The 14,777-nt window shown below is 35.5% G+C and overlaps 1 protein-coding gene across 1 annotated transcript; it reads right to left on the minus strand.

The window, feature by feature from the left end:
* Nucleotides 1-2,402: 2,402 nt before the first annotated feature.
* LOC117343540 (uncharacterized oxidoreductase YjmC-like) lies at nt 2,403-12,051 on the minus strand. Its single transcript, XM_033905925.1, has 12 exons — nt 11,846-12,051; nt 9,582-9,696; nt 9,109-9,189; nt 8,542-8,603; nt 8,340-8,393; nt 7,357-7,455; nt 6,946-7,011; nt 5,627-5,687; nt 4,377-4,495; nt 3,860-3,955; nt 3,273-3,386; nt 2,403-2,538 (listed from the first exon to the last, which is right to left on the minus strand). The coding sequence occupies exons 2-12, from the start codon at nt 9,649-9,651 to the stop codon at nt 2,488-2,490; spliced, it is 873 nt and encodes a 290-aa protein (XP_033761816.1). The 5' UTR covers nt 9,652-9,696; nt 11,846-12,051; the 3' UTR covers nt 2,403-2,487.
* Between the last annotated feature and the right edge of the window lie 2,726 nt (nt 12,052-14,777).

The following is a 14,777-nucleotide window of genomic DNA, read 5'->3' on the forward strand; positions in this document are numbered from 1 at the left end:
ACATGTCACTGTTTATGTTAACATGTAACTGTTTATGTGTATATGTTACTGTTTATGTTAACATGTAACTGTTTATGTTTATATGTAACTGTTTATGTTAACATGTTACTGTTTATATTTACATGTAGCTGTTTATGTTGATATGTAGCTGTTTATGTTAACATGTAACTGTTTATGTTGACATGTAACTGTTTATGTTAACATGTAACTGTTTATGTTAACATGTAACTGTTTATGTTAACATGTAACTGTTTATGTTGATATGTAACTGTTTATGTTGACATGTAGCTGTTTATGTTTACATGTTACTGTTTATGTTAACATGTTACTGTTTATGTTAACATGTTACTGTTTATGTTAAAATGTCTGGGAATTCAATAATGTATGCGGTTCTGTTATGTAATATCATATAATAGTGACAATTCCAATACAGCAAGACTGTAATATTCTATGATAGGGCCCTAACCTAGTAACCAATGGCCCTAACCTAGTAACCTATGACCCTAAAATAGCTATCTGAGGGCCTTAGCTTGGTAACCAAGGGCCCTTACCTAGTAACCTATGACCCAAAAGTAGCTATCTGAGGGCCTTAGCTTGGTAACCAAGGGCCCTAACTTAGTAACCTATGACCTAAAGTAGCTATCTGAGGGCCTTAGCTTGGTAACCAATGGCCCTAACTTAGTAACCTATGACCTAAAGTAGCTATCTGAGGGCCTTAGCTTGGTAACCAAGGGCCCTAACTTAGTAACCTATGACCCTAAAGTAGCTATCTGAGGGCCTTAGCTTGGTAACCAAGGGCCCTAACTTAGTAACCTATGACCTAAAGTAGCTATCTGAGGGCCTTAGCTTGGTAACCAATGGCCCTAACCTAGTAACCTATGACCCTAAAGTAGCTATCTGAGGGCCTTAGCTTGGTAACCAAGGGCCCTAACTTAGTAACCTATGACCTAAAGTAGCTATCTGAGGGCATTAGCTTGGTAACCAAGGGCCCTAACCTAGTAACCTATGACCCTAAAGTAGCTATCTGAGGGCATTAGCTTGGTAACCAAGGGCCCTAACCTAGTAACCTATGACCCTAAAGTAGCTATCTGAGGGCCTTAGCTTGGTAACCAAGGGCCCTAACCTAGTAACCTATGACCCTAAAGTAGCTATCTGAGGGCCTTAGCTTGGTAACCAAGGGCCCTTACCTAGTAACCTATGACTCTAAAGTAGCTATCTGAGGGCCTTAGTTTGGTAACCAAGGGCCCTTACCTAGTAACCTATGACCCTAAAGTAGCTATCTGAGGGCCTTAGCTTGGTAACCAAGGGCCGTGGCTTAGTAACATTTGACCCCAGCATAGCTATCTTAAGGCCCTTACTTAGTTTTCAAGGGCCCTAACTTAATAATCCATGACCCTAACATAAGTATCTTACGTCTATTTTGCCGTTCTAACTCCGAGCGTATATTTTTACTAAATAAATATTATTGAAATAATTATAAATATTCGTCTCATTTTTCAGATATCGACGATATTCAATCAATGTATCATATTTCAGATCCAGTATACATGGTCATAAAACAACATATTAATCTATAAATACATATTTCATTTAATAAAAGTGTTTTTTAAATCTTTTGTGTGAATTTTGTCTATACATGTATATATTGTAATACGCATGGTTGGCATGTCAGCAGTTTGATAATTAATTAATCTTAAAAATCAGATATGTTGACAATATACCACGGGAGTTATTGCAGTCGTATGATCCTATAAATGTCCTTAAGCGGCTGTTGTTATGAATTATGGCAACGAAATTTGGGCGTATTATATAGAAGTTGTTCATTAGGTAATTAGCTAAACCACTTGTTCAATGGAAACCCCATTTCTTCTTTACTTCTAAACCTGTATATGTACATAACTTGGTAGACAGACAGGAATAATCTGAAGACTGCTACAGAATTTCATGAACTGTTTTCAAGATAATTTTTACAGAAATCATTTTATCAGGATATAAACAATGTTATTAAACTAAGATTAGCATAATCACCTTTTGAACAACTGGACCCTGTTGTCTTATATTAATTTCCCCATAACTATTTACATACTATTATACTACTACAATACTTGATAGAGATATAAGTATTATTTATTGAATGGTATCACAAAATACACTAAAGTGGACAAGTATCTTTTCATAAGTATAATTCTGTGTATTGAAAGGATGGATATAAAACTGGTTTATAGAACTGTTTCCTCCGTGTCGATATTCTGTATTGTTTTGTATGTTATCTGCAAAAAAGTTATTTGCGACTTGCTCATCCAATGTACAAACTTAAACGTATGACGTATGCTTTCCGAACTATCGAAAAGACATACTGTTGGATCCTCCATGATTATTAAATCAAAACAAGGATAAATAAAGAGTTTATAACAAATCCATCCGTTTATTTGAAATCAAAATGAGTTGTTAACGCAGTCCATGGAACGATGAAATTGTGAGACATAACTACGAAAGTCGTTTTAATTTCTCCAAATTCAACTTCTCTGCTAAGTCATCCTGAAACAAAAAAAAAGTACTGGTTTATGATTTGCACTCGAGTTCGTCTGTTCAGTGTGTTACAGTTAATTAAGAAGGATATGTGAAACTCTAATGTATCTTCCCATCTATTTCATTCAACATAATTCGGCCACTCTTAATTGATATCGATAATATTTGAGACTTGGGATATTATAACCACACGCTAAAATGTTTATATTAAGAACATACAAGAGACTAGCTGATGGAGATTTCTCGCTGATGAAGTTTCCTGTATGTACCTTTGACATGTGTGATTTACTAATCTTATCGTTTTAGAAAATACGCAAAGGCAGATAGAAATGGCATCACTATTAAAACAAATCCGTGGATATACTTGAAACATACTGCTTTTAACAAAGAGTTCCATTTAAAATCTCTGGTGAAACATTTAAGTGTTTATATGTTCAGTAACACTCTATTTTATTGACACTTAGGAATAAGGTCCCCATATACTGATTCAATCTTATTATTCTAAAATGTTATCAAGGTGAAACTTGGAAAGGCATTTCTAGTTTTCATCATACATCGTATTAACACAGGATTGGTTGATATATGTCATAAAAAGGACAAAAACAGTTTCCAATGAAACACTTTGTAAGAGTTAAGAAATTAAGATTTTCTAGATAAAGCGTCTCCTGATAATATTACCAATATAGAGCAAACACTTTTTGTACAGTTTGTAGAAATGAACGCGTGCACGTTCGGGCACCTACCATGTTTTTTATTTGGTTTTGATGGTACGGTATTCCTCCTAGATTGTCACATAGCTTCATGTGGTTCCGTTCGGGGTCTCCGGCTATCATCACATTTCCAGCGGCATCATCAGCCTGAATGATAACAATACAAATGTATACCACACAGCGGTACCGTCAGTCTGACCGACAACAATACTAAAGTATACCACACAGCGGTACCGTCAGTCTGACCGACAACAATACTAAAGTATACCACACAGCGGTATCGTCAGTCTGACCGACAACAATACAAATGTATACCACACAGCGACATCGTCAGTCTGACCGACAACGATACAAATGTATACCACACAGCGACATCGTCAGTCTGACCGACAGCACTTCTAAAGTATACCACACAGCGGTATTGTCAGTCTAACCGATAACAATGCTTAAGTAGCACACATTAGCATCGCCAGCCTCAATGGCCAAAATATACCACAAAGGCAACATAATTGGTGAATAGTTTATTGAAATTAACATATACAAATGAAGATGATAAACCATAAAACATGTAACAATGAATATTATACATGTAACTTTAAATTGTTCAATGTTGTACTCACCGTGTCTAAATTGCGACAGTGATCAATAAGGTTCTGCATTCGGTCAGAAAATCCATCCTCAAAGGAATTCGGATCCACAGCAATAAAACAGTGGGCCTGGAGAAATACACATTACAAATTAACGGAATGCCTGCTGAACGAGTTTAGAAAGAAAGATAAAAAAGACAGGTCTCACTTTATTTGTATACTGATATATACTAATAATACAATAGAAATATCAGTCTTATAGTGCTTTTACGAATTTGCGAACTTGATAAATACATTTGCTTCAATATAGAGTTAATTGATCATTACCCTTAGAATGTTCTTTTCAAATAAAGAAATTAAGACTAAGAGATCATTTGAATATAATCGTGTCGTTCGTTTACTGCCATTGAAGAGATCGTAGTGTGAGTTTTATTTATTTATTTATATTTAGAAACATATACTTCATAAGCAAATAAAAACTGAAGTCCATAACGACGAAGCATTAAAGTGTACCCTTGATCCGCCTTATAAACGAATATAACAGTTATACCATATCTGATGGTCGGTCGTATGTCCGCCACATCCTGATAAAAGGTCCAAATGCTGATCCGGCTAGAACACTACAGAGTACTTCAACCATCATCGCCAGGCCGTAACCCTTGTAACCACCTGTTTAGGAAAGGCACCTCGATTATAATGTGGAAATGTTAAATACAACTCTAAATATATGACTACTATCATCGCCAGGCCGTAACCCTTGTAACCACCTGTTTAGGAAAGTCACCTAGATTTATTAAGTGGGAATGTTAAATATAATTCTAAATATATGACTACTATCATCGCCAGGCCGTAACCCTTGTAACCCAAAGTTTGGGAAATTCACCTCGATTATAATGTGGAAATGTTAAATACAATTCTCAATATATGACTACCATCACCGCCAGGCCATAACCCTTGTAACCACCTGTTTAGGAAAGTCACCTAGATTTATTAAGTGGGAATGTTAAATATAATTCTAAATATATGACTACTATCATCGCCAGGCCGTAACCCTTGTAACCCAAAGTTTGGGAAATTCACCTCGATTATAATGTGGAAATGATAAATACACCAATCATGACCTAGGCCTGATACCGTGTACAATTTGTGAAAGAGTTGTACAATATCCTTATAACGTAGTCACTATATATCAAATTCTCAATATATAATGAGGACTACCATTATATCCAAGGCCTCATACTTTTGTTGCAATCCGTAGTAGAGTCAGCTCGCTTATGATGCAGTAATAATAAATCAAATAAAACTCTCAATACATGTGAAGATAACTTTCAATATCACTTTACATAAATATTACAGACCAAGTGACTAATGCAGAAATTAGATTAAAGCAAGAATCAATAATGATTATAAAAATGTACACTGATGAAATGGCTCGGAGATCACCATAATGTATTATGTCAAATAATTTAAAAGACTGTTATGTACGTCTTATATCACCTGCTAACAATACCTTTCACGCCTTTTAGATACAAAATGATTTTTGTTTCAATTTCAGTTCAGTAATTAATATACGCTACTAACAACGACAGAGAGCTAATTCTGAGTACCATAAATTTTCATCAAAAGATTGTCCGTTTATGTTTATTTGATATATTTAACCTCATAAGCAGGAAACAACTATGCTACGATGCTACATAAGATGAGATATTGTGAAATTTCAAGTAAAAGAATGCACCCTGTAGAGTAACACTATTTCTGATGAGTAAGATAATATGAAAAAAGAAAAAAACTATTACGTACTTGTCTCTTCTACACCTCCTAGGGGCAAAAGACCTCCAATATTATTCATTTCCACAGTAGGCTGAGGAAAACAAGAAAACAATAATAAACATCAGGTTTGATAGGTAGTGAAGTGAATTTATGGGGTAGTGTGTAGAGTTGATAAGTTATAATTTACAAATATAAACCTTTAAATATAAATACAATGAATGTACATGTGGTACGTATCTGAGGTCGGTCTGTCCATCCATTTATCCTTTTATCTCATTTCAACAAATTTTATTGACATTTGATTGTATTAGTCAAAAGGATCATCTAACTGGCCAAGCCTATATTTATTCCCTCCTATGGTGGCAATTGGATTGTATAAATATCAAATTAGATATATAATTGTACTATGAAATGAAAAACTACATGTATAACTAACATTTAAGGAAGGTAACTCAAACATAAACATTCACACATCATTCATACATTTTGAATATATATACATGTATGCATACTATTTGATGATAAAATATCTAATATGAACTATATCTATAATAATCAGTCATTGAAAGTCATTGACAGTCATTGACAGGCATTGACCTTCCATCCATCCATCCATCCATTCATCCGTTCATTCATCCATTCATCGATCCATACATCCATTATTAAATCATTTCAAGGGGCATAACTCGTATCTATACTATGTGATATATAACTGTCTTGTGTAGAGCTCTCTAATGTGAAGTCAATAAGAAGTATGTTAGTTATGACTGGAATACATGTGTTTGTGTGTAAAGCCAGCAACATCAGGCTAAACCCGACAATAACGGCACAATCCATGGTAACTAATCACGGGGAGATTTAACAGTTCATAGGGGACTAGTGATTTTATACCGTTCTTTCCTGCAAATGTTTATGAAAATCTATGAATCATTTTAAAGTTGAATCTTATCTGTTAAATGACGGATTAAACAATTACTATCGGCCATATCGAATTCCAGATAAAGCTCAAAATTCCACTGTGAAATTTCGATTAACAAATCCTTTTCAACCATATACATGATTTCTCTTACTAACTTCATTCATACAAAATGCTTTTGCTATTGATACAGGATCTTACGTAATACAATAAAATCATTTTCACTCATATGCAGGATTTCTCTAAATCCAATCAATATGACATCCTTATCATCCATATATAGGATTTCCCTAACAAATTCCACTCAATGAAAAAAATCATTTTCTCTCGTATATAGGATATCTTTAACTTAGTGCATTTAATATTAAACATTTTCACATATAAAAATGGATAACGCCTTTAAGATTGGCTGAGTTTATGAGACATGACGTACCTTCCCATCTTTATCTAGAACCCATCCAGGAGATAGTGGCTGTCCTTTCCGCTTCTGAAGCTCAACCTACAAGGAATGTCAGATTTGGATTTGGAGTAAACAAAAATAGCACGAGAAAGGCGAACGCACCCTTTCTGTTTGTTATTATCGTAAACCTATTTCACATGTTCTTCTCGTACACAAACCTATGAGAACAACAAAAGGATGAAATATTTGTGTTCAACTTGACATTAACTGAACTGTTAATAGTGTTACAATAGTATAAAAAACATACTGAAATAGCATTCGAATTTTTTTATAGCATTAATGAAGATGATCCTTGAAAAATCACTCTATCTAATACGCTTTGATTTCGAGATCAGTCAGTTTTTTTAAAGAAGGCATCAGTAGACAATACCGTAATGTTAATACCTTTCCCCATGCAACATTCGAAGTCGCCATATCTAAGACAAAACTGTCACCGTTTTTACCCGGAGCTGCCATACAGACGGGATTAGTTCCTAGGGTTCTCTGAAATTGAACGAGAAAGATTATTTTAATATTGATAAAATATATACATAGACATATACATTTATTGCTTATTGATGGTGGCATGTTTTGTCGATTTTCACAGAAACGAGTTGATTGATGTGCATGCAATAAACCTCTTATGAAATGGATTCGTACAAACATACGACTCATTTCTGTTTGCATCGCATCTTTGATTTGTATGTTATCAAACTTTATGGAAACTCGAAAGAGTGTACGGGGCTTAACGTCGTCGTAACAGCCGCAGAAAATATAAAATTTGTTTATTTTACAACGAGTGTAAATCAAATTATATCGACTCATATTGTTAACAATTGTATGCCCGAATAGAAGCGCAAATTGTCTTACTGTTGGAGGAAAAGGTCTACCCGGATAAAACTAATTGGTGACCCATACATTTTTACTTCCGGTCGGGCAATCACTTGTTACCACTGGGCTTCCCGACATGCACAGCCACAGTAATACCGAGACGGTTGTCAAGGAGACCTTACCAGAAATAAGCAAACCAAATGAAGAAGAACAGGCGGCGAGAGAGAAAGACCCATCCAAAGTGTTGTAATTGGGCACATATTATCATTACTGGTTACACCAATGTCCCCAACACAGGCGACACTTTCGTCGCATGCAAACATGTAATGTGATACAGCAGGTCCTATTATTACTTTCGGATGCTGCTTTTAAATAAGACATCTGAAAGTAACTACTTCCAACCTCCTACCGGCAAAGGGCGAGGTGAGCGATAGGTTCTCACGACAGACTGTGAAAAAACAAAACAGCAGGAACTTTCTGTTCTCTCCTCAGCATGGGCTGATACTGATATATCGCTTATAAACTCATGGAAATTATTTTTTTTTATATATACTTACCACTTTGGAGCGTGTAGGTATGATAGCACCGGATGCATTGGTAAACGCCATGCCCTACAACATACATTGAAATGAAGAAAACCGAAAGTAGAAGGGGAAAGAAAATATCCATTAGAACAATATCATTCAGGAAACCGCTTCCGACCACACTGTATCTCCAATATAATCTTCTATCTAATTTCTGTTTCAAATATTGTATTACCACTAAGCCTTGGTCGCATGCCATCAGACTGTAAAACCCGGCTATTCCAAAATGGTTGGAACCTGAAAAAGAGTAAAAGACATCGTCAGTGTGCCTACATACTTATATATAATGTTAATATATATTGATAGACTACACTAGCTACCTACCAGGCTGTCAATCGAAGCTGTGGTATAAAGGTATAGTTCGTATATAATAAGTACTTATTCCCGACATCAGGACAGCAGGAATGCTGTTTCAGGATCAACAGTAATATATTGAGGTGTTCAATATGCGAATAAGTCTTCTCTTTGAGAACTATTGTGAATAAGTCTTCCTCGAGATTTTTTGTGAATAAGGCATCTCCTTGATAGTTATTGTGAATAAGTTTCTCCTCGAGAACTATTGTTAATAAGTCTTCACCTAGAGAACTATTGTGCATTCCTAAAGACATAAGAAAAAAAAAGAAGAAAAAAGTTTTATTTAAAAAAAAAAATCACTTTAATTTTGAGGTGTCTCTCTTCTTAACAATTTTAATTTTGCTTTGACAGAACATAATAATGACATGGCCCTCACGGTCAATCTTACCTCGAGCTGTTACCATGCCTATGCCAACCTCTTTAGCTTTCTGTATCGCCAGCTCCATGCAAAATTTTCCAACCACCGGTCCTTAAAAATACGATATAGATTAATAAATATAATTCGACTTATATATTACGTTGCCTGGTTTCCTACAAAGAAATACCAATGTACCATCAGTGCTGACGTCACCATAATAACATTTCATCATAACAATGTACAGTAAGTTCTGACGTCACCGTAATATCATTTCATCATAACAATGTACAGTAAGTTCTGACGTCATCGTAATAGCATTTCATCATAACAATGAACAGTAAGTTCTGACGTCACCGTAATAACATTTCATCATAACAATGAACAGTAAGTTCTGACGTCATCGTAATATAATTTGTTCATAAAAATGTAGTCAGTTCTGACGTCACCGTTGTATCATATGGCCATTTGTTTTCGTTGACTAGGATTGTGTCTACTATACCTACCAAACAGATTGTTTCCGTTGACAAGGGCGGTTGCCAAGTTCTGTTTTGTAACATGTTGGCTCTGTTTCATGACCGCCGGATAACACACCTCTTTTTAGTTCCTCGATGTAAAATTCTGATTTAGAAAAAGAATACAGTACATTGTCTTACTACAATCAACAACACTGTGTATACTGTCTTATTCCAGCAGGGTGCACTGTTTTACTTCTGCTTGCTTACTTTTCATACAGATATAACACAACCACTTTGTTTCCAATTTGTTGAATTGTTCTGTACTTGAAATTACAAAACCTGAACTATGGCAAAATATTTAAAAACTGAAATTATGAGTACGTTTTATGTTTTTTATTTAGCTTCAAATAATATAAAAGTAAAAGTATTTGATTTATGAAACGTATCTTTATTTAGATTTTCACGAATTGTGCAATAGGCTAAGGAAATATTCCGTTATTCTATTTTCATCATAACCATTAAATATCTAAACATCAGAAATAATATAACAAATCAATGCCTCTCCTCTTTAATATTCTAGTATTTAATAGAGCCACCTGTTTGCCTAGTTCTGTAGTAACTGCAATGCTGTGATAATCCATTTCTTGTATTTACAGTTTATTTACAACACATCCTATAGACTATTTATATATGTACAGACATGAATCCAGCTATCTTAATACGGTTAATCTTCTTAATCACACGTAGCTTTCAAGACTGACGTACTTTATCCGATACAATCATGCCAACATTTAAATTGTCTACTCCCTACTTGGTCACACTCGACACCAGCATGAAACAGAATGCTAGCCCTCCAGCTGTCATTCCTTCAACGGGTTGACGTGACAGAGAGAGAATGGGGGCGACGGAGTAACTGATGCTTATGGACCACTCTCTTACCTACACATAAAATGCACATGCATATCGGGACACTATAACTGATCACACCAACTAATCACCGCTCATATAACATTACACTCTGGTCAATCATCGCACAGCTCTCATATACACAGCGAAAATCTGTTAAATTAGATACCCGGATCTACGTGGTATCCAAACTAAACTTCCATGAACATTTTTACCCTTGGCCTTTTCATGAACACTAAATGACGAATTGTTAGCAGCATGAATAGAACATTAAATATTAGTATACATAACCGTCATGAAGGCAAGCTTGTTGGACCAAATGCATGCAACCATAAAATCAAGGCAGATAATGTTTAAAATAAAACCTGGCCGTTTATTATCTATAAATGACGGACTTAAACATATAGATTTTCAAGCCTGACACACAAATTGTTTACAAGAAAAACATTTTGTCTTAGGTGGGGATAAAAAAACGCCACCATGTAGATGAAAATTAAGCATTTTCGACTATCGACTGGTCAATATTTGCTGGATTGCGGGACACAGCTACACGCGACAAACTTCAAAATGATTACGGTGAAGCGTATATCTGATTCTGATTTGTAAACATTATCTCTTGCAAAGCCTAGCGATGACTGCTAATTGAAGTCAGAATAAAGGTTCGAAGAAAACCTTAAGCAGGGTTATTTTTTGTTTATCTAATTGAAAACATGGATTCGACTGCAACATAAAATGTCATAATAGGGTCTGTAAGAATGCTAACAGCATACTGCCTGCCCAAAGGAAAGTCAACTTTTGAATTCGAAAATACACCAAAACAGCTTACTGAAGAATATTACGGGTTTCTCAGCCTAATGAAATCCATGTAGTCTTTATGTGAATTTTATGGATTATACAGATAACACAAAGTTTGTTTCATACTTTATCACTAAACAGTCAAAACTCTCCCCATAGGCAGGAAACAACTGAGTTTCCTTCACTCTACGTATATGCTTTATTTGAAACCATTGCACGGCTAAAATGAATATAACACTGCGTGACGTTTCGGCAATTAGTCCTATCCTTCAATCATCTGTGTCATTCAGATGTCAACACTGCGACATGACAGTCATGGCGACTTCTAGGCCTACAGGAAAGTCGAGATTTTAGTAATTCTAAGTGTGTTTTACTGATTATGTAAAAAAACAATATAGTAGATCACAAACACGCATGGTATATTTGTATGCTATTATTTGTCTTATAATATATATATATATTCTGTCAGAAAGTGTATAAATAAAATGTAAGTTGTCAAAGAGGGACATAGTGTTCAGTTAAACATGATTATATCCGAAATGGGTTTGACCTAAATTTGACGTAAACACTATTTGATAAATTTGTCTTGTTGTTGATACCGAGTGACTTACCTAGTCTATTAACCCCGTGACTATAGTGACCTCTATAGTCAGCAGTTATTAAACAATCTGCGAAGGTCTTTGCATAATTTTCTACAGCTCCTGATGCAGTCAGACATCGTATTACAAAACCATGTATTTCCTCTTTCGATACAATGATTTCACCTGGAGCGGCGGCAGCCATTGTCGCCCAATAGATATGAAGCAGGTCACTTTATAGACCAGACTGTACCTCGATAAGTCAGAGTGGGCCTGGTGTCATCACCTGAGATAACGCTACCTCACCCGATCTCTCTAAGTAATACGATCTTTTCAATGCAAACACACAAGCTCTTGTCATCGTACTTTGGAGTATACGTCAGGAAACTGTACCACAATGGTGGGATTTTAGCTTATGTTATGTTTCCTATAGTTATACGTTTTCACGAACAACCAGATTTTTTTCAAGCTTTGCATGTTTGTAGTACTATAGATGACAATTCAAAATACAATTGAATTTCATCATTTAAGCTTAAAAGGCTCAAAGAGCCTAAATGTTCAGTGGAATGACCATATGTCCAGACATGCGTCAATGATATGTTGTTGCACCACCTTGTTACATGAATCCTTATTTTTTAAACATTCCGATACAATATTCATTTCTTATCGGTATTAATTTCTTATCAAAGTCCGGGTTTCAAAATGGTCCAAGAAAAAGTACGATAGCTTGTATGTGCTATAGGTAGCCTTTTTACAAGAACGCTACATGATATATTAATGTTGGTTTTCTAATTAAACCATATAATGTAGAGTACAATACGACTTCCTCATCCCAGAATCAAATTTTCCATGTTAGTTTCGGTCTACGTTGTAGTTCTAATGGTTCAAGTCGACCATATCTAAAAGCTGAAAGTTGACGGTTGGTACCGAAATCCACATTAGGTTTTTCTTTTTACTTTTGAATGCAACGGTTTGTTTACTGATGTCCAGTAGAACAGTAGCAATAACAATTCTTTATTTGGATAAATAGTGTCGGAGCTGCCATGCTGGATCCAAACATTGTACTTTATACTGCTCATTTGCCTCGATCTGACATCGTTTCATGTCCCATGAATGCCGATATAGGCCGATCTCGTAGTCACCATCATCACTGAGGTTCTCACTGATGTCGCCAACTGCCAGTGATATTTGGTATGTACCACAGGAGATTGTCCGACGGTATTCCGTTTCTAATTTTGAAAAAGTCACAATTATTCGCAGTTGTTTCTAGTTTGACAAATAGTGACTTGACGCTTCAGGTAAGATCTTGCTCATCTTTCACATGCTCAGCTAGCCATTTAGATTTAGATATGGATACATCAAGGTTAGCTTTTAGGTCGTCATGTTCTGTCTGCCCAAGTTTTAGATGAGACGTCGTCTTTGCTGTCAAACCAAGTAATTCCTAATCTGGTAAAATATCCCTTAAACCCATGATCAACAACGACATTGTCATTTTTCTCCAGTCAGGAAAGACAATCATTCATGGCTTTCATAATCTTTGCATCATTATCGTTTCCACGAAAAGGTCCTATTGTGTCCAGAAGGTAATCATCAAGCATGGCTATTCCGCTTCTTCTGGTCATAGTAGGAAATTATCTTGAGCTTGCAGTGCATATATACGTCATTATAAGTATTACTCACGAAATGCATAGATCATCCTATTGTGATCAAAAAGCTAAATAATCTAAAGTTTATGTGTTTCGTCCTTTCAAGTGGTCATGTTTTGGACACAATATGGCCATTTCATGGCAATACACCATTTCCATATAACACAAAGAAACGAGTCGGTGGACAACTACTGTATAAACTAAGGCGACATGGTGGCGAAATTATTATTGTTGACAAGATTCAACTAGCAAGCAGAATGTTTGCCAGGCCCAGGCTCTCATTGGAGAATTTGTTTGAAGACAGCGTTATCAAAGAGCCTGATATAAGTCAGAGGGGTAACGAGGTTGCACTTACATAGCTTTTCCAGAGCTTGGTACAGAATACCTAAAAGTCGCCGGATGTGACACATATCAAATCAAGCAAGTCTCGGTTGTATTGCAGAGCACCTGGCAGATGACTGATTTCCAGTTACGGGTGTACTAACACGCCGATGGCCTCACACGAGGGCAAATTCATTCTCGTCACAAATCCCAGAACAAATACAATGCTGAGATAGGTAGCGTTCAATGCGAACAAGGATGAGTTTTGTCAGAAGCTACAAAACCTGGATGGGGTGATCTAATAGTACCGTAGTGCAATCAATTTCATAATTTTTAATACTTAATTTCAAAAGTAAATTATTGTATTCTTAATCATGTCAGTATTCACATTAGACCAAATGGGACACATAGAAACATACCACTGAAGCTATACATTAAAATACTAAAAACAATTTTTTTTATACCGTATTGGGGTCATTTTTTAAAGGTAGCAGAGTCCTTTGGGGAATCCCTACCCATATCCGTAGCAGTATCTGAAACGTATCGGACATGAGAGAAATCATTATTGAGGTAATATTGAAAAAAGGAATTGATTAATTAATCAATTAATTGATCAAAAAAACACCTCAAAATTCAGTTGACTACACATTGCGATAATATGCTGTAGACCGGTATATTGAATCCTTAGAGAGGTCATGTCAGCTTAAACATGTTTATAAAATTAAACATAATATCTAAATACATATAACTGGTAAATACATGTACCCTGAATGAATAGACAGTTAATAGTGTTAATAAGTATTAGGTACTGTTAATAGTTATGTCACGTGTGTAAGTACCCGGATGTTGTGATATGGAAAACCAGAAGTTCAGAGGCAAAACGTCAACATGGGTTCAATAACCGTCCTTTATTGATTGTCTACACAAACTATAGAGAGGTCTGACTGCCAATAATTCGCATCGACACCTAATGTCGGATATATGGCTTCGATAATGGC

The sequence above is a fragment of the Pecten maximus genome, chromosome 15, assembly GCF_902652985.1.
Source record: "Pecten maximus chromosome 15, xPecMax1.1, whole genome shotgun sequence".
Lineage (NCBI taxonomy): Eukaryota > Metazoa > Mollusca > Bivalvia > Pectinida > Pectinidae > Pecten > Pecten maximus.

Coding starts and splice junctions, on each gene's coding strand:
- LOC117343540 (XM_033905925.1), bottom strand. CDS start 9,651: ATGAAACAGAGCCAACATGTTACAAAACAGAACTTGGCAACCGCCCTT. Junction 3,387..3,859: donor ACTGTCGCAATTTAGACACG/GTGAGTACAACA, acceptor GTTATCATTCAG/GCTGATGATGCCGCTGGAAA. Junction 2,539..3,272: donor AAAACCAAATAAAAAACATG/GTAGGTGCCCGA, acceptor TTTTTGTTTCAG/GATGACTTAGCAGAGAAGTT.